Here is a 26,785-nt window from a genome sequence, read left to right as displayed (position 1 = left end):
TCCAGATAGGATACCTGAAGGCAGGGGTGCCTGGTGGGGCATACACCAGGGAGTGGCTGTGCATGAACAGCTGTGGAGGAGCTGCAATGGCTTGGTAATTCAAATATCTCCCCACTTCTTCTTTGTCTCCAGAAGACAAGGTGGAGCACGGGTGAGGAGGTGCGGGAGGTGGGATGGGGCCGGGGAGGGCAGAGAGCAGAAGGCTGCCGACTGGAAGCAGGACAGAGGTTACTGCACCCAGAGGCGCAGAGAGGCTAGGCACTGGCCCTCGCCGGAGGGTGTGTCCTCAAGGCCAGAGGATGGGAATCCTGCTCCCTCTGCCTTATCCCCTTTAACCACACTTCCGCGTGTAACTTGAGACAAGCAGGGGAAGAAAAAAGAGGAAGGAAAAAAAAGAAAAAGGGAAAAATAGCGCAGTTATTCCCGCCTCCGCCTCCTCCTCTCTCTCCTCCCCGGCCAGCCAGGAGCCACGTCACCGTCACCCAGCACTGGCTTCGGGGCTGCTCAGCCTGGAGCTCTCCGGGAGACAAACTCCAACTTTCAGCCCAAAGCAGAGAGAGGAAGGCCCTAGGCTGGGAGAGGGAAAATCCACCTCGGTGGAAAAGTAAACAAGGGAGACATCCAGCCTGGCAGGGGAAAGCCATCTGCAGCCACGGGAGAGGGAAAACTGAACTTTGTGCTACAAGAAGGGAAGGCTCCGTGCTCAGGGAAAAAGGAAAGTTGAGCCGAAGGAGACTGTTCATTCAGTCGAGGCTCGGGGGAGGAAAACTTCCTGCCCTTGTCCTCCCTGCCTGCAGAAAGATCCCCACTCCCTTCACGCCAGAGGAGTCCCGCCGGCACCATGAACATCTTCCGCATCCTGGGGGATGTCTCCCACTTGCTGGCCATCATTATTCTCCTGCTGAAGATCGTGAAGTCCAAGTCCTGTGCTGGTGAGTGCTCCCATGCCCCAGGGAAGGAGGGTGGCTCTTCTCGGAGGGCAGCTCTGTGAAGGACACAACAAAATGGGTGCTGGAAAAGCCAGCGATAGCCCATACAAACGGGCGGACCCCCTGCGTGGGCTCTTCGAGGAAAGTCATCCTCTTCCTCTGGGAGGTCTCCCTGGCAGGAGAGGGCTGTGTTGGAAGGATGTGATGTGGCAAGGCACACAGCCTCAGGCAGGTGTTGGTCTCAGGGTGGTGAAGTGAAGGAGAGGGCAGCAAGGCTGGAGGGACGTGGAAAATGAGAGCGAGAGGTTGTGGCGGTAGCAACACCAACAACCTGGAGAAGAAGCTGCTCTAGGTTGGAGGTTCTGCCAGTGGTGGACAGGTTCCAGAGGCTGCCCCATCCCAGGGCGAGGAAATCAGGACAGCAGCTTCCTGCAGGAGGATTTTGCTCATAGTTCCCTCCTCAAGAGATTTTGGGGCTGGGCTGCTGGGCCTGTGGCCGCTATCACAGGTACAGAAGTGGGTGGGTGTGACTGCATCTCTCTGCCAGCAGTGGCCAAGTTCCATCAGCGCCCTGGGGCTGGTCCTGCAGCACTTCCCTCCTGTGGGAGATGTCACATCACACAATCCCTGGTGAGGTGGGCAGGCAAAGGGGGAAGGATGGGAAGAGAAAGGTCTTTTGATGACAGCAAGGCCTGAACTGGCCAAAGTGGTGAGCATGCCCACTGAGCACCAGTTCCTACAGGCAGCACTCAGGGGCACCAGCAGGAGCCTGCCCTGTTACCCTGGGAGACCCTGGCCACTCCTGGGGTAGAGGTTCCTCAGCACCCACACACCAGCCCCGGCTCACAGAACAACACACTTACATACAAATGCTTTCAAAGGAGGCGTAAGGGGAAACCACCATCCCACGGGTCCTTCCCTTCATCTGCTTTACGTTCTTTTCATTTCCCTGCCATGCAGGAATCTCTGGGAAGAGTCAGATACTTTTTGCCCTCGTCTTCACAACCCGCTACCTGGACCTGTTCACAAATTTCATCTCTGTCTATAACACTGTGATGAAGGTAAGGAGAGGGCAGGGCAGCAGAAGAGGTTCCTCTCAGCTCGCTGTGGTTTCTCGGGGAGGTGAGGGTACACAGTCACTGGGTTTTTCAGCCAGGAAGGGTGGATAAAGACGCTTCCTTTGGTTCCAATGTCCCTCCATTGACCAAAAAACCCCCTTGCCATAGTCAGTAAGTGAGCTGAGCCATATTTAGTACCACTAAAACTGGAACAAGATGCCATGAACCAAGCCTAGGTGTCCTTGTACAGCAGGAGCATTAACATAAAGCTGCCACCAAGCCAACCTCTACACAGCGTGCCCCGGAGGGACTCAAACATGTGTGATTCTCATGGTGGGGCAAGCTTTACCTGAACACTGGATTATCTCCTGTATAAATCAATCCTTAAGCCAGCACAGGCAAAGCATTCACCACTATCTTGACTTTTGCCAAAGCCAGCCTCTCTTTAAGCATGGAAAGTGCAACTGCAGGTGAGGTCTTGCCATCTCCCTTCTGTCCCACAGGTCATTTTTCTGGTTTGTGCCTACATCACCGTGTATATGATCTATGTGAAATTCCGGAAAACGTTTGACAGCGAGAACGACTCCTTTCGCCTCGAGTTCCTGCTGGTCCCTGTCACAGGCCTGTCATTTCTGGAGAACCACAGCTTCACCCCCTTGGAGGTAAGGCAGAGCTGAGGCAGGAAAAGGGAAGGGAAGCAGCAGCAGCCTGACACCAGGCAGCAGAGTGAGCAGCATGTTGAATAGCTGAGATTTTTAACAGCAAAAGCAGGCAAGAAAGGCAAAGTTGGCAGGCCTTGAAGACAGTACCATCTACAGAGCAGCTCTGTGCTGTCTCCTCTCACTCCCAGCAGAGCGAGCTCATTTTCCCCAACTTCAGCAGCACTGCTCATCCCCCTCACACATCAGTGGTTTGCCAAATGAAAAGCTTTGGGTCTTAACACATACTAACCAGCACTGACTCCCCACTGCCTCCATTTTGCACCTCACAGATACTCTGGACCTTCTCCATCTACCTGGAGTCCGTGGCTATCCTTCCTCAGCTCTTCATGATCAGCAAGACAGGGGAAGCAGAGACCATCACGACGCACTACCTTTTCTTCCTGGGCCTCTACCGTGCTCTCTACATTGCCAACTGGGTCTGGCGCTACCACACGGAGAATTTCTATGACCAGATCGCTGTCGTTTCCGGGGTGGTACAAACCATCTTCTACTGTGACTTCTTCTATCTCTACGTCACCAAAGGTAGGCAAACAGGTTGCTGTAATACTGAAATGTTCATTCAACACTCTTGCAGTATAGGGTGGAGCTGCAGCTTGCCATGTGTTAATACTTACATGACTTTAGTTTTTGCTGTATTTGGGTCCAGTTTAAAAAATGTATCTATTCACTGCAAGTGGGCATCACTGCTTGCAAGGCTCTAGATGTGCATGTGAAACACAGCAAAAATTAAACCAGAGTTAAGCCTGGTTTAACCCCACCTCGGGAAGTTAACAACTGAGGTACATTCAATTCTACATACACTCTGAAAGATTATGAATCACACCAAAAAAAAAGCCCAAAACACTTTGAGGGGGAAAAAATAGCTGCAGGCAGACAATGTACCTGAGAAAGCAACTGCAGACATATGGAGATATTATTAAACCTACTCTTCTTTTGATAGGGAAGATCGGGTTCTTGATTATCAAGAACTGACTCTGTAGGAAGATGGGCATCTGCACAGACAAGGCACCCGTTTTCCAAAACCAGATGCCCCTTCCATTTCAGTGCCACGCTTTGGTAAATGGCTGCACACCAGATCTTACAAGTGCACCAAGGGCATAAATCCTACAGAACATGCTGTGGTTTGCCGAGGCTGAAATACGCTTTAAAACACTTTCTGGTGAGGAGGATGGAATTAGATGAAATTAGCCAAGTGGACAACTATTTTCCTCCTCCTTCACTTTCCCCGACCAGTCTGCCAAAAGCAGTAATGACGGCCCACGTTTGATGTTTCAAGGGATGGATTTTTGGTAGCTTCATGCAATACACCTGCTGACAGAGAGGTGACAGGAGCACTGAGCAGGTGGCTGGCCTTGGCAGATTAAGACTTCCTTCTGTCATTAAATATTTTTGTAGCCAGAAAAATACTTTCTAAAACTGCCATCAAGGTGCTCCACGTCAATTCCTTTTTTCTTTTCTAAACTAATTCCCATTTTAGCTCCGCTCAATTCATGTGTCCTATGTCCTTCTGTATTTTGTGAGAAATCCATACCCTTTGTAGTTGTGATGGTGGAACAAAAGGGGGAAAAAACACAACTGCTGGCTTCCAATCTCACACTGCTAGTGACAGAGCTGCAAAATTTAGATGATACAAGAGGCAGAAGAAAAAACATTTGTAGATGGAACATCACAGCAGGAAGAGAATTGCTTTTTTTATCTCTTTTCTTTTACACAAATGTTCTGGATCATGGGAGAGAAATGGTGTCTGAAGACATGCAAATACTTTGCAGTCATTTATGAGAGCCAGCAATATTATAGCAGGTTGCATCTCTTACATTCCTTAAAAAAAACCAACTTTTCAAAACATTTCTAACACTGAAGAGCTCAGAAAAAAGGGCAGTGATGCTGAAAAAAGGAAGCAAAAATGTGTTATATAAAGAAATGTATTTAATAAGACTTCTGAGCCTATACCAAAGCACTGCAAAGGGATTTTTATAGAATGCTACTTCTTTTTATCTTGTTTTCAAAACTAGATGAGCTCCCTTCTGTTTAACAAAAGGACATGAAAGACATCCTGAGGAAGCTTTCAGCTCCCCAAAGCTTGTATTTCACAGAATGGCATGGGGTGTGGGCAGTGAGGGTGGTGGGGGGGAAATCATCTAATCCATGCCCCTGCTCATATTTTTCAAGGTCCTGTCCAGTAAGGTTTTGCTTATCTCCAAGATGAAGCCTCTCTGGGCAATCTGTGCCAGTGTCTGACCACCCTCACTACAAAATATTATTTTCAGATGTTTAAGTGGAATTTCCCATTGCCACTTGCCCTGTCACTGGGCACCACTCAGCAGAGTCTGGGTTTGTCCCCTTTATTCCTTCCATCCAGCACTTGTACACATGGGTAAGATGCCCCTCAGCCTACTCAAGGCTGAACAATCTCAGCTCACAGCCTGTGCTCCTAGTTTAAGATGCTCTTGTGGTCCTTCTTGACTCACCCAGGCGCCCCCATCTCTTGTTCTGAGAGCCCAGAGCTGAGCCCACCACTCTAGCTGTGCCCTCCCAAGGCTGAGCGGAGAGGAAGGACTCCCTGCTCACTCTGCCAGCAGTGCAGCTCCAGAGGCTGTTTGCTTTGTCACAAGGGCACACTGCTGCCTTGTGTTCAACTTGGCGTCCACCAGCACACCCAAGGCCTTTGCTGCCAAGCCATGGCCCAGCTGGGCAGCCCCCAGCACATACTGGTGCCTGGGGCTGTTCTACCCCAGGGGCTGGCTGTACACTTGGCTTTGCTGACCTTCACAAGGCCTCCCTAGCCCACTTCTCCAGCCTGACACAGTCCCTCTGGCCTCGCCCAGTCCATCAGGCCCTCCTGCATGGTGCATCCTCAGCACATCAGTGCCCTTCCCTCTGGCACACAACAGAGATGGGCCCCAGCGCCCACCCCAGTACCACCCCGTCCCAGGCACAGCCAATCTGCACCACTGACCACTGCGCATCCAGGACAGTCCCTGCTCTGGCCACCCCATCTAAGCCTATGGGCCTCTGGGCATTTCCCAGAGGCATCCCTGCTGCCATCTCAATATTCAGCTCAGATGGGCTGGGACGGGCTCAGCAGGGCCCTGGCCACAGACATTTATTCAGGCCATGCTCTGTATCAAAAGGAGGGGAAAGCACTGGGGACAGCACATCATCAAGAAAAAAAAATTACTATGGTCCACCCATGAGAACAAGTAACAAAGACAAGAACCTCTTCCTTTAGCATAAAGGAGAATAAATAGCTTGTGGTTTCCCTTCTTAGCAGCATTTATAGTGGTCGTCTCCCATTTGCAGTTTGCAAACCTGGCACCCTGCTACTGGCGCTCTAAATCACAAGTTAGAAAACATAAAATTATTGGAACAATAAAACAGTGGAATTCTACTAAATTTATTAATTACCTTCTCTTTCTCTTTGCAGTCCTAAAAGGAAAGAAGCTAAGCCTTCCCATGCCTGTTTGAAGACATCCCACAGACAGCACAAGAAGTTCCATAAAATGAAGCTGTTTTAAGATCACAGCTTTCCTTCCCTGGCCCTTTTTGACTAACGGATGGCTCAGCTGAGTGCCAACCCAGTGCCAGGAAGACAAGGCTTGGAAAACTGAAATGCTTTTTATCCATCAGACTCTTCCCCTCCATTTTTTTATTTCTTCTCACTTGAATTTGGTGCTAGTGCTGGCCAATACTGAAGTAGTGCAATTGCTTCTCTCCCAGCTCTTCCCAGCATCTATGTCCAAAACACACCTCCACCTTGACCCTGAGGCAGCACAAGGGAAAATGTCACTCCCTTTAGTCCTTCAGCAAGTGCCCATGGTAGAGGGAGCATGTACTAATAAAGTCTGTTAACATAAGACAACTGACCCATTTCACAAGTGGCCATGTCTGACACAGCAGATGCTACAAACTGTTACTTTAACTCTGTATGAACTAACACTCTCTTGAAAATTAATTCTGCCCGACCCTCTCTCTACTCAGGCCCTGTAACATTCAAGAAAAACACATTTCCTTTGAATTACACAAATCTTCTACTTCTGCAAGTATTCAAACATCCTCCCCGCTCACTTATTTTCAGTTTCCTTGTATTCTACAGACAGGGACGATGTCAATGAAAATTCAGTGGGCTGCCAAGAAGCATTTCCATCTCCTTGAATCTGACTTTCAAGAACTGGGAAGAACAGGAGCAAAGATGGCTTTACATTCCAAAAATAAAGACAAAGTTCACAATTTATTGACAACAGTGTTTTTATTTATACCTACAAAAGAAAACAAGATGGTATCAAAAGGACAATTTACAAACTAAGAATAGTAACATAGCTCTTAGTATCCTGTGCCTGAACACCACAGATCTATGAATCTCTCAATTCAAGTCTTCGTTAATACAACAGGAATGTGTTCAGAGACCAGCAGGTGTGTGAAACAAGATGCTGATCCCACACAAAGCTAGTAATCCTTCCATTGTTCAGAGAAGTCCAAACAGTAAATTGTTTCAGGAAGTGGGAGGGGAGGAGACACCCCGCTCAGATATCTGACACTCCCACAAACTTTTTACAGATTGAAAACAATGCAAACAACACTAGAGGCTAATGCTTTATCAACAAGGGCCCTCCAGCTGGTACATGGAGCAGAGCAGAGAGCACCAGATGGGACAGGGGCAGCACATGCCACGGTGCATTCAGCGGTCTGGCTGACGCTCTGAACCGAACCGAGACCCTGGACTTCAGCTGACCTCAATGGCAATAAAGCACTGCCAAGACTTGGCATTGATGTTTAAACACGCACAAGTCACCCCCAAAAGTGAAAGCCATAACAGACTATAAGGCAGCTTTGGCGGTCCAGAGACCCTTTTTAAAGCCAGTCAGTGAGATGTCCTACTCTTACACCCCTCAAACACATTTCTGCATTCTACTCCCAAATTTAAAAAAAAAAAAAAAAGGCAAAAAAAAAAGCTCTAGATTTGCTTGCAAGGGAGGCCAAAGATGTATCAGTCAGTGCTTGGATAAACAAAATGTTTCTGGCTTTCACTTAACACAAGCAAAGGAACTTCCTGCCCATGCACTGGAATTATAAAATGGAACCAGGGAACTGAGGTTCTGGAAGGAATCTCCCTTCTCCCTGTCAGCAACCTACCTGTGTACTGCACAAAAAAAGAGAAAAAAGCGCATCCATCCCCCAGAATTTTACTCTGGGAAGAAATTAAATTTTAAAAGAAATAATTTCTGTATAAGCAAGCTCTTTTCCAGGGCTATAAGAAGTTCCACTCCGCTACAGAAGGAGTGGGCTGCCTTGTTCATCCATATGCAAGAACACCAACAGAAAAAACACACAACCCCCCTGCACTCTCCTAATGCAAAGAGCGTGCCTCAAACCAGGAGATGTATCCATACTTTTGTCATCTTATCAGATCAAGGGCAGCCAACTCCTGTTATCATCTACTGTCTCTGAACCGTCTGGTATTAGAAATAACAAGTCAACAACATGCTTTACTAAAGGGGGGGACCCCCCTCACACCCACCTTAGCCTGTAAAATAAACAAGTTTTATTTACGTATTTACTAAAATTTCACTCTTCTCTAACATTTTCTAAAATACTACCTACCTGCAAGAGCTCAGCTCAAAGGGACCAATGGAGCAGGGAAATGCACTCAAAAGCCAGAGAAAGCAATAGTCAGAGCAAGGTACAAAAGAAATAAAGCTTCAGAATCAAGATGCACTAACCAGCTCACCGCTTACCGCATGAAAAGGAGACCCCAGGCAATCTCCTCCTTCCTTCCTCCCCCCTGCCCCCCCCAGCCCACCCTATTCAAACCTCTTAAATTTAAGTGTGGAAAACTCTGTCACATTTTATCGAGCGTAGCGGCATTCAGAACATTCCCCATGGCAAAAGGGAGCTTATTTGTGAAGGACAGACAAACGAGCTAACGCAGTTCATCATTTCAGTTCTGCGTAATTTCTAGGCTCTCAAGGATGACTTCTTTCAATAAACCCAACAACAGAAATTTTAGAGCAGTAACTAATTTAACCGTAATCAGGCTCCACACATTTGTGATGCTGCCATTTAACAATCGTAGCGAAAGAGCTTACTTGGCTGAACATTTCAGCAGTGATACCCACAGCAACTATCTGTTTTTCAGGTACTGAATTCAAGACAGCTTTGGTCTCTGACACTGGGTTTTTAATCCCAAACTCCCTACTGCAGGCTGATACAGGTAGCAGAAAATGGGGCTTCCAGACCTACGGAAATCGCCAACAATATACCCAAAGCTTTACTCTGAACACCACCCAGCTCAGACAAATGAACAGAGTTTTCTTATGGAAAGTCACCTACAGTAAGATTACAAGCAGTAATAGTGAGCTATTTAAAACAAAAAATTAAGATTAGGAGAAGTGAGCATTGCTCCCTTGCATTTATATTTTAAATTAAGTGCTTTTTGGCTCCCCCAGAGTTTCCCATCTCTCTTTATACTTCCTGAAATTAAGTTAACGTGTTACAGATAGAAACTTCTTTCCCTCAAAAGCAAGTTTTCACACAAACCATAGACACCAAGATGATCAAGCTGGGACCTATCTGCCTTATACCCTTTTCTTTTAGAGAAAATAAAATTCCCAAATTCCTCAACATGCAAGACAAAAATAATAATTTTTCCAGTCAACTACATATATTAAAAAAAAAAAAAAAAAAAAAAAAAAAAAAAAAAAAAAAAAAAGAGGACAGGGTCATTTATGTGGACTGGGCTCGATTTTTGATGGGCTCGAGGGATTTGAATAGTGAATTCTAAGTCTAACCTGCATGAAAGACATCACAATGGGAAAGAAGAGAAAGATAAGGTTAGTTTAAATGCAAGAGGTCTACACTGGTCACCAGCAAGTGGTCTCATTTGCGGGAGGGGGGCGGGGGTGGGGGAGGGGGTGGGTACTGGTAGGTGGCAGTCTGTCCCATATAGCCCATCACGTTAGTGGCAGGGGGCTGCGGAAACTGTTGTGACATGAGCGGCTGCGGCTGCTGGCCCGAGCGCCCCACCATCCCTGCATACTGCTGTTGGGTAGTGCTCTGTGAGGTTCTCCCAGCCGTGGCAGCTGTGGTGCTGGCACCATAGCCACTAGCACTGTACTCTGCAGTGCCATAGCCACTCGTGCCATAGGCAGCTGCTCCATAGCTCCCTTGAGTGTAACCATACTGGCTCTGTGCTGCCCCAAAAGCAGAATTTGGGCTCCCGTAGGCACTGCCATAGGTCTTGTTGGCTCCGTTGGCATAACTTTCACCACGCTCACGGTCTCTGAAGCCACCTGAGTCTCTCCGGCCCTCTTTCACTCCCCGGAGCCTCCTGTCACACTCTTCCTGGTACATCAGGTTAGGGTTGTTTACTGAACTGCTCGTTCGGTAACGAGAACGACCTCCTGGCGATGGATACATTAAGATTTAGTACCATAAACAAGTCTTAAACAATGATGTCTGGTACACTTATGCCACCCTTTTTCCCCCTTCTACATCCCCAATTTTGCTCCCAAGGAGCACCTTCTTCTGACTGACTGTAACTTCTCTGCACAGCTGTGCATACACCTCTTCATCTTGTTCAAGGTGTAAACATGAAGTTCAACAAGGGTTCTTTATGTATGTGCTTGGAGACAAAGAAACGGGAGAAATTCAGGACTAATCTGGAAATATAAGGAAACTTCTTATTCCTTCAGGGATGGGAAGAAAAAGTGTGTCAGTTCCTGAAAGCCAGTGCGTCCCTTTACCGATTTCAATTTTGCACATGCTTGCACGTGCACCTTTGTTGCCTGTCCTTAGCAGGAGCTGTGAGGAAATAATTACTTCATGCAAAATCAGCTCCCTGAGGACCTTATAAGGAGAAAAAAAATTCTACAGCTAAGGTGAAACAGGGGACTGCCTCTCTCTTGGGACAGAAGTACTATGTCTACATCAACTGTTGGGACCTCAAGTACAGAACAGCATTATTACTCATCTGTCATCTTAGACCCGCACTTACTACTTGTCTACCCTCTTTTAATCTTCCCTCCCTCAAAGTGGGGAACATATTCCCTCTGTAGCCCTTCTCCCTTGTGCTTTTACCTCCACCACCACCTCCTCCTCCTCTGTGGTCCACAAGCTGCATCAGCTTTGGATTGATGGCTTGATTGGCTTCTTCCAAGACTTTGATAAGCTCCCTGGCTTGTTTCAGGTTTCCTGGTGTGAAGAAGGTGTAGGCAGTACCTTTGTTGGTACTACGTGCGGTACGGCCAATACGATGCACGTAATCTTCAGAGCTGTTCGGATAGTCGTAGTTTATCACAAATTTAACATCTTCCACGTCTTGTGAAGTGCCCAGGAGCGAAGCACAGTGAAGGGGTGGGGTTGAGGAAAGGGGAGAAGAAGAGAGGACGTGCCAACGAAAGGTGGGGAGCACGAATGCAGTGACAGTAATAAGAAAAAAAAATACCAAGTTAGTAATTGCATGGAATAAATACAAGACAGACTCATCCCAAAAGAGTAGAAGACTGAAATTTAAGATCATCAGGAACAAAGGTCAGTGTCCTGAAAAAGAATGGCAATTTCAAAGCAGCTTTGCCCTGCACTCAAAGTCATCCTCCCCGGAATGCATGTCTCTGTCTTCCTGTGTCAAAGACACCGATGTTTGTGAATAAGCTAATTGAATTTCATAGCTGGTTTTTTTTTTAACACAATCTGTAAAGTGAAAATGTCACCATCAGACAGAGCAAACTGGGGCGGAGGAAGGGCAGAACTGCCATGGTAAAGCTTTTACTCTGTTGGGAGAAGTCTAACAAAAAAATAACAGTAACGAGATCACTTACCTTCCACTTGGTAACATGAAATAAAAAGCAATCTTAAAAATATTTACTTTTACAGTACTAATAAAATACAGTGAACTAATTTCCCTAGCCTAACACTTTAGGCATTTTAATACATTAGTTTTATTCAGCCAACTCATTAAAAATTATTCAGACCTGAAGTATCTTAACTCAGCTTTGTAGTTGTCACTAGAATGCATTGCACTAACATTTCTGTGCTGCTCTGTCCAGTTCTGGCAAGTTTGCGTGATTTGGACAATCCTGAATTCCATAAGCAATTCCCTACTTCCAGTGTCAAATGGAAGCAGGAAATAAAATTATCAAAATGGCGTTGTATGCAAAACAGTTTTAAAACTTAGGAAATCCAAATTGTGTTTTAAGACAAGACAGACTTTGTAAACTTATGGGACAGAACCTCAGTAAATATTAGTGCAACGCTTCAGTGAAAGCACCTTAAGTACCAAAAGCACCTACTTGCTATAGTATACAGTATTTTCAAATGCACCGTTCTACAGTAAGTGCCCTAACAGCTCAGAAAAAAAAATAATTTAAAATCTGCATTTTAACGAGAATATTCTGAAAATATCCAAGATAAAACACAGATTTTTGTGATTTCCTTTCCTCTTTTTTTTGTTTTGTCTTAAAGAGAGAAACATTCTCTGTTTGTTACCAGACCGATGCACACTCCCTCCTCCTGTGGGAAACCGCTGCAGCCGATCCCGTCTCTTTGCCTTTTATTTTTGGCGGCCTCCTTTCGAAAACTCCGCCCTCTGACACGGGACCACTGGAGCGCGGGGAGCATGCATCAAGGGTCCGTGGCAGCGAGAAGTCCCCACACACGCTCGCTCTGTGAACTGGCTTAGACGCTTCTCTGTAGCCCCATTTGGTTGTGAAGCGCCGGAGAACCTGGGCTCAGGTAAAAGTTTCAGGTCCTCCAACGCTTTTTGTCCCCCATTTGGGGCTCTTAGGGGCAATTGTCAAAAAAATGAAGATACAAAAATTACATCCAAAGGGTCAGACTGCATCTATTGCCCAGACTGCATCAATTTCAAAGGGATTGCAGGAAAAATAAAAACATGAGGGTTGTTGTGACAAGAGGGGGACTTTATGTCTGTTTCTTATTACAGCAAAGGAGGGGCTCCTCAGTCTTTGCTGACTCCAAAGTCCTGAATCACACCAAAAAAAGGGAGTGAGAAGGCAGGTTTCACAGGGGGCTGCGCGAGTCTCCAGCTAGGGTCCTTGATGCAACAGTTTTTTTAAAAAGGGAAAGTGAAGTATAGAGAGGAGTACGTGTGACAGATTGCATCTTCACAGCCGGGGTGTAGCTAGACTGACAAGCTCCAGGCTACATGGTCCTCAGCCAGTCCCGTTTGGCACATCCAGTAGCAAGTGACTTGAATTATCAGAGAAGATACAAGGATGTGCTTTCCTGTCAGAAAGCACAAGGAATTGTAGCTACCAATGCAGACAGAACTGCCTTGACTGGGGAGGAGCAGAAAGAATGGGAAGGCAGGAAGAGGAAGATGCAAGGGTGTTTTCCAGACTGGAAAGTGGTCCTGGTAGAGCACGCAGCTCGCTGAAGACCAGAGCGTGGTACAAGACTCGGCTTCTCCAGTCTAGCATGCTCCAAAGTGTTTGCGCACACTCGCAATCCTCCTGCACTTTTAGAAGATAATGTAGCAGGATCAAGAATTGAGACTGTAAATCATTTTTAACAGCTACCTGGGAAACAATCCCTTTGTCAGACCATCAGAACACCATATGGCACAGACAGTCTCCAATTATTAAACGGGACAGATATAATAAACTAGCAAACATGCTAGTCTAGAGAGCTGTTTAGACCATCATTGTAGATGTGCCCCCACCCCTGCACTGAGAATGATCTGCAGCTGATACCAAAGCTTCTGTTAAAGAAAACAAAACAAAACAAATTCAATGTTTTTAGTTTAATAGACTGAACAAAAAAATAAATTTAAAAAAAAAAAAAAAAAAATCAGTGCAGAGAGAGGACCTCACTCCAGGGAATTATCACAAAGAAGTCATTACGGGACTCAGAACTTACCTGAAGAAGCTTTTTTGAAACCAATGTTCCATTAGGAAGAGGGAAAGCCCTGGTGACTCAGCCAAAAGGCGCGCGCCCCTGTTTTATGTTATTTAGGTAGAAGCCTTCACTTTCCAGGATCTTGGAGGAAGTCGTCCAGAAGTTTGCCAGTTAAGTGACTTATTTTAAGCAGCAAACTCAGGGCCCCAAAACAAGCAGAGATGTTGTTCAGTAACAAGAAACAGACTCTGATACCTTTCCCCCTTAGCTTGGGTGAAGTGGACGATGGGAAGCGGGGAGACTGTTTTCTGAAGTGTTATCCAATTGAGTCGTTTTGGGGGAGGGTGTTGGTTTTGTTGGTTTTTTGGTTTTTTTTTTGAGGGGGGTGAGGCTGTTTTAAATGTCTAGGCAAGATGCACAAAGAAGCTACCAGCACATAGCAAGCCTGTTTAAAAAATGCTGCTAGAGAAAGCAGCTCTCTTTCATACAAACTAGTTTCAGGCCTCAGTCCCTTCTCCCAACAGGCCCAAGTTCTAACTGCACAGGTCCAGACATGACCCTAGAGGGCAGAGACTGAAGTCCATATAATCACTTCCTGAGGAAGTGCTGGACATTTTTTGAGGGGGGAGGGGAAGGAGGGGTGAAGGTTGTGTGAACAAAGGCTGCCAAGCCTATTAATGGTCTGCCTGTATTAAAGTGACCATATGATGCACAGCACAGCCACCCTTTTGGCATACAAAGAGAGCTCAGGTAACTGAGGCTTTCAACCAACTAGATTCTCTGAGTTAAATCTCAACTGATTTGCAGTAATTTTGTCTACAATTTACTAAAATGAGACACTGACTCCCAAGTAGTTTATCGTCTACCAAACTCAGGGTGGGCAGAGTATTCAATGTCTGTTATTAAACTCAGAGCACTTCAGCAGCCATCCTCCTCCTCTAGGGTGGGCAGATGCATACGGACTGTGCTCAGCACACGGTGTTTCACAACACAAATATGCTTATTATAAAAGGGGGCACAACTGTTGCATCCAGACAGATCATTTTCATACCACCAGAACAGAGCTGTGCGATTTTGATTCAATTACACATCTGGGTAACAAGATGTTAAAGGCCATATATCATCTCAGTGGTCCTGCCTAGAAGGAACACAGAGGAGGGAAGGTTACATGTCAAGAGCAAAGATCTGGAGCAGTGCTTTCTCAGATGTGAATACATCTGCAGGGTAAACATGCGTGTACACTGGGGTTGGTATGTACAAATCTGTGGTGTGTCATATGGGGAGAATATTCGCTATTTGCTGTTGAAATGCTCTCCCACAACTTCCTACTTGAACTTTATCTGACACGCTCTGAACTGAGAGCAATCCATCCCTACCATCCAGCAACAAAAGCTGGATTTGGGGAAGAAGTGAGTGTGGTGGAAGGGTTGGGTTGCATAATTGGACGTCTCTTCTCCCTCTTGGCGATCGATTGGTCATGCCTAGGCCTTGCTGCAGACCAAAGCCTGTTCATTAGGAGCAGGAAGAGACTTTGAATATGAAAGAAAAAAAAAAGATTAATGTTAAAAAACGTATTTCACATGTGGGGGAAAATCACGCTTTGAATTTTTTTTTAAAGAAACATTTTTCAGTCCAAAGAAGAAAAATATGCAGCAGTAGGCAAGAGTGGTCTATGTGTACAAACCTAGCCCACGAGATGCAACGTCGGTAGCAATGAGGATAGGAGCCTTTCCAGAACGAAACTCTGTAAAACAAAGCATGCTATGAAGTAAGATTTTTCAAAAAGATAGTTACCTGAACTTGATTTACACTAAATGCTCATTTTCCAGAAGCTACATAAGGTGGGTCAATTCCAGAAACCCCCACAAGTCAGGATATAACGCCTCAACGATTTTTCAAAATCCATCTGCGTTAAGCAATTTTCCAACTTTATCAAAACAAACCAAAAAAAGGCACAAATACTGAAATTAAGAGTACAAAGACAAGAGAAGTCCTTTTAAATGTGTCTATTTGGTCTAGAGATAAAAAAACCAAAAGAAGACCAGAGAAAAACACATCTAGGTAAATTAGGTAGAGCAGCCTAAGTTATTCTCCCGTCAGTGACGGACTCACCATTAAGCACCCAATCTCTTTCTGGCTGACTCTTGTCTCCATGGATACACATAGCTGGCCAACTGCCAAACAGAGACATACATTAGTATAGATAGAAAGTACATACATTAAAGCAAACAGGAAGCTTTATTGGCATTTTGTTTAAAAGGGAAAAACTGTAAGATTTGAGAAATATTTTATTCTCTGGCCTCTGTCTACCCAGCATGTGTACTGTAAACCCGCCACCTACATAAACAGCCGTTTAAGCCAAAAGACATTTGCTATATTGATACAGTCCCCATCAGCATATCAGGATTCTGATACACTAAAAAAGCTGCACTGCTTATGAAAACTCTCTCTTGCACTAATGCTTTGATGGAATGGAATCTTCTGGCAAACAATGACTGAATTCAGCCAAGAAAATAATGGATAAGTTGTTCCCAACAATAGCATTAAGGTGGTTTAAACCTTACTGCTTTTGATTACAATTTTTGTTTCCCACTCGAAAGAAGTGGAGGAAGGGGAGAAGCTAATCACCCATCTCTGCGCATCCTTCGAGTGAGATCATCACATCTCCTCTTTGTCTCCACAAAGATGATAGTCTTGTTTTCCTTCTCTGCCATGATTTCTTCCATCAGTTGGATCAGTCTAAAACAGACATGAGAGCCAAGATGTATAGCCACACATATCAGAATAAAGGATCTCTCTCTCAAAGGACATTGAGGACACACACAACACACAACCATGTAAGTTAGTCAGTACCACAGAAATTTCTGCTGGTTGTGCAAAGGTATGGTCAAAATATACACAAGAGACTAGTTAATTACAGGACTGACTGACTTCGTAACACTCAAAGGTTAACTAGTACTACAAGTAACTTCACTATTTGGAATTCCTAGAAGGCTCACAAAGCATCATACACTTTAAAGTACAACCAAAGAAAGTGAAATGCTGGGAACATCAGCTTACTTATGGTCTTTCTCGCTTTCCATGCACACATCCACTATCTGCAGGATATTGTGGTTGGCACTGAGCTCCAAGTTTCCCACATTGATCTGAACATAGTCCTGCAGGAAGTCCTCGGCAAGCTGGCGCACTTCTTTTGGCCAGGTGGCACTCCACATCAGAGTCTGGCGGTCAGGCTAAGGAAAAGGGAAAACAGATTTGTTTACGATACTACATTTCAAACAGGAAAACAAGGGAGGCTGTCCTTCCATAAGGGTCACGCACCCTTATCTGGTCAACAATTTTACGAATTTGTGGTTCAAATCCCATGTCCAACATTCTGTCAGCTTCATCCAGCACCAGGTATGTACAGCGACGAAGGTTGGTCTTTCCAGCCTCAAGGAAGTCAATCAAGCGACCTGGTGTAGCAATGCAGATCTCCACACCTTCAGAACAGAATGAGGAAAAAGAGTAAGGCTCTTCATTTGAATGTCAACTGGTATTTTTAGTCAGAATGAATCACCTCCCAGAGAAAAATTGTTTTAAAAAAAAAGCACCACCCTCACTCGTACCCAAGATTGAGTCATTTCAGTAGAAGCCCTAGTTCTGTTGATTATTTTTTCCATTCTGAAATTACTGTTACAGTGCCATTAGAATAATAAATGCAGTACAGAAACTAAAAGGTTACTGCCAGAAAAACACCAGTGAAGAGCATTCCAAAAACTAGAAGTGAAGCAAGCTTCTACTCAAGCCTGATCCACCTTCCTCCAGAACTATGCAGTCTAGAGAAGAGTCATTTTCAAACATGAAGTGCTCCTCTTTCTATATGGGTCAAATTACTTTCACTTTTTTTTTAATATATAAAGCCAAAGCACGGGCTTTAAAACTGAGCAATTATTCACCAATAGTGAGAGACAACCATCCCACCAACGTTTGTGGGGATAAGAAGAGCGTTCAAATATTCCTAACTAATACCGGGTTGGGCAATTTACACATTCCTTAAAAGGAGGATCTGGTTTCCACCAATTCCCAAATTTTACAGGTGACTATTTCAGGGTCACTGAAATGTCCACAGAAAGTAGGTTTAAGGAAGAGGAGGCATGAAAAGATTTTCTTCTTAAGCAGAATATCTGTTTTACTGCACTCCAGAAAGGTGTGCAAAACCCAGCAAGCTGATCCTCCCAAGGACTCTTCATGAAACCTTGGACTCTTCCACTGAAGATGCTATTTTTGAACTGGAATGCACTGTTTTCTCGAACAGCAATATCCCACAGACTTCCAGAATGCATGCCTTTATCCCACTACTGCAGTTTGCAATAAGGACCCTGCAAACTGCAGCGGTAAGCAAAATTTTCTGATGTCTTGAATAGATCTGTATGTATGTCTGCCTTGATAATAATTCTTGCACCTTTTCACATAATTCTATTACATTTTTTAATCTAGTGAAGATGAAAGCCATCAGCACATTCCTGCATTTGAAATTATAGGTCACTTAAGCACTACTATGTTACAGTAGCTGCTTACAGGGTACATAGTGCTTAGTGCTTAAAAACAGTTAAAAAAAAACACAACCAAAAAACCAAAACAAAAAACCTACAAAAAACTGCAACCAAACAAAAAACCACACACCCCTTCTGCTGTCCAAAGAAGTTTTTATAGATTCAGAAACAAAGTTTGATTATTTGAACAAATGTAGGCAGAAAAATTGAAATCTGCCTTAGAAAAAATCCTTCCTTAAACACGCTGCTGGTATTGCATTTCCTGAAAAGAACCTGCTCTCCTTCTGTGAAGTTTCCTTTTCCCCTTTCTACACCTCGATGATCTTAACTAGTGGAAAGTTCAAAGAGCAATCAGAAAGAAAATCTAATATCCAAGCCACTATACAACAAAAAAAAGAACTACCTCATGAACTGTCACTGCAACTGGAAAAAGAGACAGACACTCTTTCACTCTCGTCCCCTTCCAAACAGGTTTTGAGAAGTTTTGTTTTTACAGAGATTTTACAATACCACTTCCTCCAGAAACTGCAAGCACCCATTTTAAAATTACCTCTTTCTAAATCTCTGATCTGGGGACCTTTGGGTGCTCCTCCATATATGCAGGTACTCTTCAGTCTTGAACATTTGCCATAATCATCAGCCACCTGCTGCACTTGCTGGGCCAACTCTCTAGTAGGTGCCAGAACCAGACACTGCAAAAGGAAATTATTCAGGAAGAGTCAAGCTGCATACACATCCCTAACATAAAACCATAAGCAAAGTTGGACCATCTGCTCTTTATTAGCTGAAACATTTAAATATCTTTAGACTACATCAGCAGTTGCACAGAATTTCAACTGAGTGGGATGTTCACATTGTGATAGTAAATATTCCTATTCTGATAGAAATAGGATATGAAAAATTACTATTCTGATACATCAATTAAATAAAACACCCATCTCATTAACAATGTCACGCTATAGATACAAAAACGAAGAGAATCAACAAGCACTTACAATTGGGCCATCCCCTCTCTCCAAATATGGCTGGTGGTTGATGTGAACAATTGCAGGCAACAAGTACTAAAACAGAAGAAAACAGTATTCTGTAACATATACAAATTGTGACTCTGCAAAACCAGATGCTTGCATTTATCCAGCACAACAGAAGATTTCTAAGAGCTGCTGACCAACTGTATTTGCTTTGGCGGATGAGCACAGAATGTGGCTGCTCAGCACCTCTGAAAGCAAGGCTCACTTAAATTTGGAGCACAAGTTAGCGGAACTGAGTAATCATGGTCCTAGCCAATGTTTTTCATAAAGGATAAAAATCTTTTTTAACGCTACAGCTAAAATTAATATATATGCTGAAAGTCAACCATCTTTTATTTTAACCTGGATAGTTTATGAAGCAAATGTGCTAAAGAGAATGTTCTGGTTTTTAAACCACAATGTAAGCATAAAGAACTGACTAAGCATCCAAACAGGAAGACACGCACACAATACGCCCTTGTGAATACAACAGGCTTGTAGTTGAGCTGGAACTCAACTGTCCCCCACGATGCAATACACAAAGCTTTAAAAATGTAATCATCTTGCTGCTAGTACTGGCAAGGCCAAAAACTAACCCACAGGTAATTTCTGCCAGGTGACCAGGAAAGCTAGCTGAAGAAATAAAAGGAAAGAATACGCACTGCTAGTGTCTTCCCAGAGCCGGTCTGTGCAATGCCCACCATGTCACGACCGCTGAGGGCCAGTGGAAAGCCTTGGCACTGAATTGGAGTGGGTTCTGTGAAGTTCTGGTCCATCAAGGCATCCATCACATACTCTTCAGAATTTAAGAAAAAAATAAATTTCTTAAAGAATAACTGAAGCTTTAGAGAACTTTTTAGAGAACAGAACCAGTAACTGTTCAGGTATTTTCTGAGCCATCTTCATGATCTTAAAAAATAGCAAAAATACTTACGTGGAAAGCTACACTGGTGGAACGCAAACACTGGCTTGGGGCAGCCCTCCATTCCCCGAATTGTTATCTCCTTCTTCCTTCGCAATTCTTCAACTTCATACTATTAATGAAGAAAGAAAAAAATAAATGCCAAGTATCAGCAGGGACTTAAAGTGTGTTTCTAACTACTAACTCTTCTCACCTCTGGATAACAGCTTTGTTAGAGAACTAAATTAAAACAGGATGTAAAAACAACTGCTTTTCTAAAGATTTTACTTTAAGAGTGACTTATTGTACAGCTTCTCCAATATTCAGCGGTATGAGCTCTCTACATAGCCTAGAAGGACTAATGTCAACCTCTTCTTACAACCAACCCTTTTAAATGAAGAGTATAGTTAACAGAACATTTTTAGGCATTTTTCCAGAAGCCAGAAATGACCAACAGCTTCAAAAGTGATTAGAAACAGAGGATAAGAAACACGTTTTATGTTACAGTGCTAAGAATTAAACAAACTAAATAGGTCCTAATATACCATGAACAGAAGGCAGGGCAGTCCTTCTCCTTCAGTTAACACATTGCAGAGGTAGATAAATACAGAGTTCTTGCTGGATAACTTGCAACTCAAATGTTGCTTGGAATTGTTACAGAGAATGAAAGAAGCTCTGACAACATCATAATGATACCCTAGGACCTCACAATTTTTTTAAGGAACTTCTTGTAATATGTCAGAAATGTGTAGCCACATAAGCATAATTTCAGGATTAGAGAAAGTATTTCATTTTTGTGTAGGTTCTTTTAAGTCCAACTGCCCTTTGCAACATGCTTCGACAATTCATGACCTTATTCTAATGCTTATTAGAAATCAATAGAGACACATCAATACCTAATATGTACTTTATCCAAAGCAATAGATTCACTATTTCTGAGAATCTCTTGAGCTTGAATTAAAAGGTAAAAAAGAGAAAGTGACTTCTTGGGAAAACGTGAAAATCCTTTTAGCTGGCTAAGCCAAGGACAGCTACAGCAGCTCATGCTAACCGTGGTTCAGTAGCTCAAGTTGTGGTATCTTTAAGAAGTTGATACCCCCCTCAATTCCTTTATGCCATATGCATATTTCACATAAGGATTTGTAAGTCTATGCAATCACATAATGACACCGTGCTTGTTGCCTCGCGTTTAGAACAAAACACCTTAATTTCTAATTATAAAAATACATTGCAAGAGAGAATAGAAGACCAGACTCAAGCTAGGCAGGAAGGGAAGATTACTGTATCGACAGAGTAAACACAAAGTACTGCATCTGGTTTTGAGCCCCCGATGTAAGGAGGACATTTTTTTAACATGGCATGTCCAATTATGGGGGAAAGCTGGAGGCTGCAGCACAGACCACATGAAGACAGACTGGGAGCGCCGGATTTGTTTAGCTTGGGAAGACTGGGCTAACAGTGGCCTTTAACTGCTACTTTCAACTACTTGATGGGTCGCTATAGGAAAGACGTTCAAAATCCCATGAGAAACACTAAGCCCTGAGACAGCCACCCAGAGAGGATATCAATTCTCCTCATCCCTGGGGGTATTCAAACGCAAAAGGACATGGCACTAAGCAACCTGCTCCAGTTCTACCGTTAGTGCTGCTCTGAGCAGAGGATTAGACTAGAGGTGTCCCCAAGGCCTCTTTCAGCCCAAATTACTCTTATGACAAAATATTACTTTTCCAACATTTCTCATGTATTTCTGTCACTTTTAGTTCATTATCTTAGGTTTTTTCAGGGTTTCTCCAGTACGGTAACTCTCTAAGTTTCATCTCCACTGACAAATCGCTAGACCAGACAAGCATGATGATGATGCATTACAAATGACAAAATATAAAATATCTCATATAAAAACAACTACGAAGAAAGGCATATCCTTTGCTAATGTTAAATAATAACGGCAACTAGAAACAAGTATCCTACAGAGTACACATGCCAAACACACTTAAAGAAGAGTCAGCTCTATTTTACATGCTGTCCCAAACCTCCTAGGACAAGTTTTTCAACCTGAGATATTTTCTGTTGTAGACAACATGGAACTTACCGGAGTAAGCCTGGCCACTTCTGGATGTTCCACATAAAAATTCTTCTCAAACTTGGGCAGTTCATTTAAATCCCATTTTTTCTTACGTAAACGTTCCCCTGGATTACCAAATTTCTTTGGAGGAAGAGGACCTCCACGACTCGCTCCAAACCTGTGAACGTGAATGTTAGTTATTAAAAAAAAAATACTACCACTATTTAAAACTATTTTAAAACTACTCTGGAATTTTCTTAACCACTTTCCATTGTCTTTTCCCCAAGCTGACATACGAGCACAACATTCTAGCAAGTCATCCCCTCCAATCACTACGATGGTACAAAACTTCTTGAAATAACATAAACCTGCTTTAGGTTGATTCTGAAGCTAAAACCATGTTATTGTAAATCACCCCTTCAAAGCTCCTGTCTCTAGGACATGGCTGTGTGTACACCTATAGCTGTACACCTACAGCACCTGCCTTGAAACCGACGGTGCACTCACAAAGTAGTTACATAAAAGGGATGAGAAAAATCTCTCCTTGCAAGTTCCTTCTCTCTCTCTCAAGGTTTGTTTTACACTAAATAGCTATTTCACTATCTCCCCCCTCTATATCTTCTCTCCTTTCTTATCAAGAACTATGCCTCAAATGAAAAACAATAGAATGAAGAACAGAAAGTAAACAAGTCCAGCCAAGCCTGCAAGTCCATCTGTAATTCTGTAATCAACAAAATTTTTAAAAAAGTATTTTTGAAACACAGCCTAACAGGGAAAAGAAAAAAAAAAAACCTGGGAAAAGCCATATCTGCTCTCAAGTGGATTGTGATGAAGACTGAAGAGAGTAAGAAGCCAATGTTCACAAAAAATTTCTGACTAGCAGAACGACTCAGAAATTACTGCTCTTTCTCTCTAAGTTTTCTTCATCCAGTTAATTTTACACACTTCAAAATGTTAAGAACTAACTGTAATGACTGGCTAATGCAATAGCCAAAACATGAGCTGCTGGCAGTAAACTGTAAGAATAACTAATAACCCAGTGGCATGAAATGATTATTTACCGTAAATATCATGAATTGGATTTTAAAATAATATTTAAAAAAAAAAACAGTTACAGCACTTTCATCAGTATTGTACAAACTTGGCAGAAAGTACTTTTCCAAATGCTATCAAGTCCATTTTTGTCCTAAAGCTACAGCTTTCTGCAAAACATGAATTCATGAGACATGCCTGTTAGAAACAACTTTTAGACTGCAAAACCAAAGAGTCTGCACCTTACCCAAGTAGTACACTAGTAAATAAAAACCTGGTAATGAAACAAACTGAAAGCAACAAAAACCCCTAAGCAACTTTCTTAAAGGAGTAACTTGTGGATGAAGGAGGGGGTGGAAGAGTTACCAAAAAATAAACAAGACCTGAAAAAAAATTTCTGAATTATCTTAAGTACAAGCCTATCTGCTCAAACATTAAATACATTTGTTCTTTAAATCACTTCCCAATGGAAACTACAAATTACAGTGACTAAGAGACCAAAGAAACAGAACTCAAATCAACATTCTAACAAGAAGCAGTTAAATTGTTGGAAAAGCCAAGTATAGTAGATATAATTTAACTTAAAACCTGCTAAGTTAGTTTTAAAATGTCTGCTGTGTTGCAACTGTGCATTAGGCTTCTTCCTTTTCCTATAAATATCCCTTATTTTCTCATCAGTGTATCTATCAGATCCCCCAGACAGCCTGCACAGTCATCAATTTTTGTCATATGAAAAAGACAGTGAAACACAACTTCAAAAATGCATTTAAGCATTATGTTTCCTTTCAGGACAAAGGAAAAGAAAGGCACAGACTTTCATTTATAGGGATATTCACCTTTAGTGATGATGTTTGTTACTGATCATGCTAACTTGAGGTCAAAATGTCAACAATTTCAGTACCCAAGTAGTTCCTACAAAACCCACAGCCTCACTCAAGTCCACCAGAGGTTGAAAGGGTTGAAGAGTTCCCTAACAAAAGGAAACATATGACAGGGCTGATTGCAAGACTGGACACTGCAACAGCTGGGTACTATGAATACTTGCTCCACAGCTATCCAGAGGAAAAAAATTTTATACAGAAGGCACATAGTTTCAGTTCTCCACTCTTGTACACAATATGCCTGGATACTGACCTGAAAGAAAGGAGCCCTACAGCAGCCCTTGAACACTGCCTCTGTGGGGGTTTATCTGCTAAACTGGCAGTAACTGACACTTCACAGTCTGACTCCAGGTAAAATGAGATTCCAACTCCAATTAAGCTGATTTAAATCTAATATTTCCCTGGTTTGCCAACAGCTCTCTTTACAAAGGCAAATTAGGCTGGCTCAAAACATTCTTCCCTAATATTACTGGTGCCATCATTTCCGGGACAGAACTGAGTAAACCTGATACATTCCAGAGCAAAACGTAACAATTTTCCATCCTCAGAAGTCACCTATAGCTCACTCCTGACAAGAGGAAACCAGAAAGCTTGTATGTGGTCAGCCTACAGAAGAAGTGGTGATAAACTTTCAGATGGTGCTGAACCAGCACACTGGGTGGCCCAACATTTTACAGAGATTATTTATGAAGTAAGACTGTTGTTAGCGGTTACAAATATTTTCATACCTTAAAAGGATGTATATAACAAATTGAATCCTGATGCATTAAAGCTTCCAGGATAATATGCCAAAAAAAAAAAAAAAAATCATGCAAATGTCCAAAAACTTCACAAAGAAGTATGTAGGCACTTCTTTCACTCATGCAAAACCCCTGATCTAAAAGAGAAGCACCCACTATAATTAAAGACTTTACAGAAAATGAAATTACACTACTTTTAAGGCACATCAAGTGTTGTGTCAACGCTTTGGCCAGTGTTCTTTTAAGTAACTGTATATAAATCTGCATACTCAAACTCACTCACTAAACTCCAAAACCAGCAGTGGTCTGATCTATCTCAGACTTGCCAAAGCGCTTACTCCAATGTCCTTGTGTTAAACTGAGCTGGAAATCTCTTAGCAGAAAAACACCAGAACCCTCCTCTCTGTGAAAAAAAAAATGAAAGTATCTTTTAATTTCAGAATGTTAAATGTGGGTGTAAGATAAAGCAATGATACAACTATCTCCCTCCACAGACAACGAGAAACTGAATGTCAAAGAGCATTGCAATATGTAGCAAAATATTCTTTAATCTCCCAGTGGCAAGGGAAAACTAGAGGAAAAGGAAGTGGGGGAGAAAAAAAAAGGAAAAAAAACGGAGAGAAGACTCATTAATTGACATCTAGCTTACCATATAGCAGAACCCACAGGATATATTTTCTGCTAATCCTTGAAAACTACTTGTGATGTGAAAATGCCACTGTCAGAAATCAGTTCTAACTCTCTTTAAAAAGGCCTGGCGCGAACGCCTTATTACTTTCAACCCTTAAAAACCTCGAGACTCATCTAGTTATGTAGTATAACGCCACTGTATTTATTGCTGTCATTCTCAGAAGAAAAACATCACATCAAATCAAACCTGAAAAAGCCCTTTTCAAGCCAAACCTCCTTTAAAAAAGAGATTCAAGAGTATCAAGCACCAGGCCTTTACAGAACCACACAAACAATTTCTGTAGCGCTATGTCAGCTTGGCAAGTGGGGTCCAGCACCGTGTTCATCGAGATCACCCTCCCGAGTACCCAAGTCCCCGCATGGCAGCGTTTCCAATCCCATTTCCTCTCACGACAAGTCTGGGAGCGCAGCTGAGAGAGATCTTCCCCCCACTGCCATATTTCTAGTAAGTCCAGAAGGAGCGATGACAACCAGAAGGGCAGACAGAGGGACAACCAGCTCTGCCAGGGCCACCGAGACCTTCGTGGTTTGCGGGGGGGAGGGTGCCACGGGTGTCGCGGGGTAAATAAGAGGACTGGCAGAAAATAATTAAGGGGGCAGGGTGGATGCAGGCCTTAAAACTGCAAGCAAGTTTCACAATTAGTTACACATGAGCGGTGGAAAAGCTAAATAAAAAAAAAAAAAAATTAAAACCACAAAACGCTCAAAACCCACCACCCAGCCTTGGTGACAGATAAGTCTCCAACTACCTCCCGCCCCCACATGAGAATTTATGGGGGGAAAATCCCCACAAGCGGGATCTTGGCTCCCCCAATACCGACACTCCAACACACACCCCCCTGCCCCGCGGCCTCCCCCCCGCCCCCCAACGCAAGCGTTCGGCTCCCCCACCGCCCCCCCGCCGTGGCGACCCCCCCCTTACCCGCCGCGGTCTCGGTCGCGGCCCCGGTCCCCGAAGCCTCTCATCGCCCCCGGAGGGGTGGGTGAGAGGCAGCGGAACGCCGGCCGTGGGGACGGCGAGGGGCTGGGGGTACGGGGAGAGGGTCCAGCCAGAGGCGGCTGCGCCTCGGAGGCCTCGCTTTGCGCCACCTCGCCTCTTTGGTGGGACACAAAAGGAGAAGAGGTGGTCAGTGGGTCCGAGACCCGCTGGGCGTCAGCGGCCGGAACGGCGGGGCTCTCGGTCGGCTCCAGGGCCCGAGCAGTGTGGAGACACCAGCGTCTTCTTCCTCCGCGCTCCCGGCACAAAATGGCCGCCGCCGCCCCGGCCCGCTCCGCTTACGTTACGGGCGGCCTGGCGCTGCGTAAAGTGCGGCCCTCCGAAACACCTACGCCTATTCACGGAACCCAACTATGCACTAAGCGCGCTCGTGGAAA

The 26,785-nt window shown here is 43.8% G+C and overlaps 2 protein-coding genes across 2 annotated transcripts; one reads left to right on the top strand and one right to left on the bottom strand.

Moving 5' to 3' along the window:
• The first annotated feature begins 430 nt into the window (after nt 1-430).
• Nucleotides 431-6,938, top strand: KDELR3 (KDEL endoplasmic reticulum protein retention receptor 3). The gene is made up of 5 exons (XM_010410585.4): nt 431-932; nt 1,890-1,990; nt 2,491-2,649; nt 2,979-3,231; nt 6,134-6,938. Exons 1-5 carry the CDS (start codon nt 842-844, stop codon nt 6,172-6,174), a joined length of 645 nt encoding a protein of 214 aa, XP_010408887.1. The 5' UTR covers nt 431-841; the 3' UTR covers nt 6,175-6,938.
• Nucleotides 6,937-26,694, bottom strand: DDX17 (DEAD-box helicase 17). Its single transcript, XM_039570703.1, has 13 exons — nt 26,334-26,694; nt 22,096-22,246; nt 20,040-20,139; nt 19,768-19,901; nt 19,091-19,156; nt 18,646-18,787; nt 16,882-17,042; nt 16,621-16,793; nt 16,189-16,299; nt 15,673-15,734; nt 15,245-15,304; nt 10,783-11,022; nt 6,937-10,106 (listed from the first exon to the last, which is right to left on the bottom strand). Exons 1-13 carry the CDS (start codon nt 26,375-26,377, stop codon nt 9,583-9,585), a joined length of 1,968 nt encoding a protein of 655 aa, XP_039426637.1. The 5' UTR covers nt 26,378-26,694; the 3' UTR covers nt 6,937-9,582.
• Between the last annotated feature and the right edge of the window lie 91 nt (nt 26,695-26,785).

Source organism: Corvus cornix, chromosome 1A (genome assembly GCF_000738735.6).
Source record: "Corvus cornix cornix isolate S_Up_H32 chromosome 1A, ASM73873v5, whole genome shotgun sequence".
In the NCBI taxonomy this organism is placed as follows: Eukaryota; Metazoa; Chordata; class Aves; order Passeriformes; family Corvidae; genus Corvus; species Corvus cornix.
Note: the sequence above shows the minus strand (reverse complement) of the source record. Positions and strands in the feature narration are given on the sequence as shown.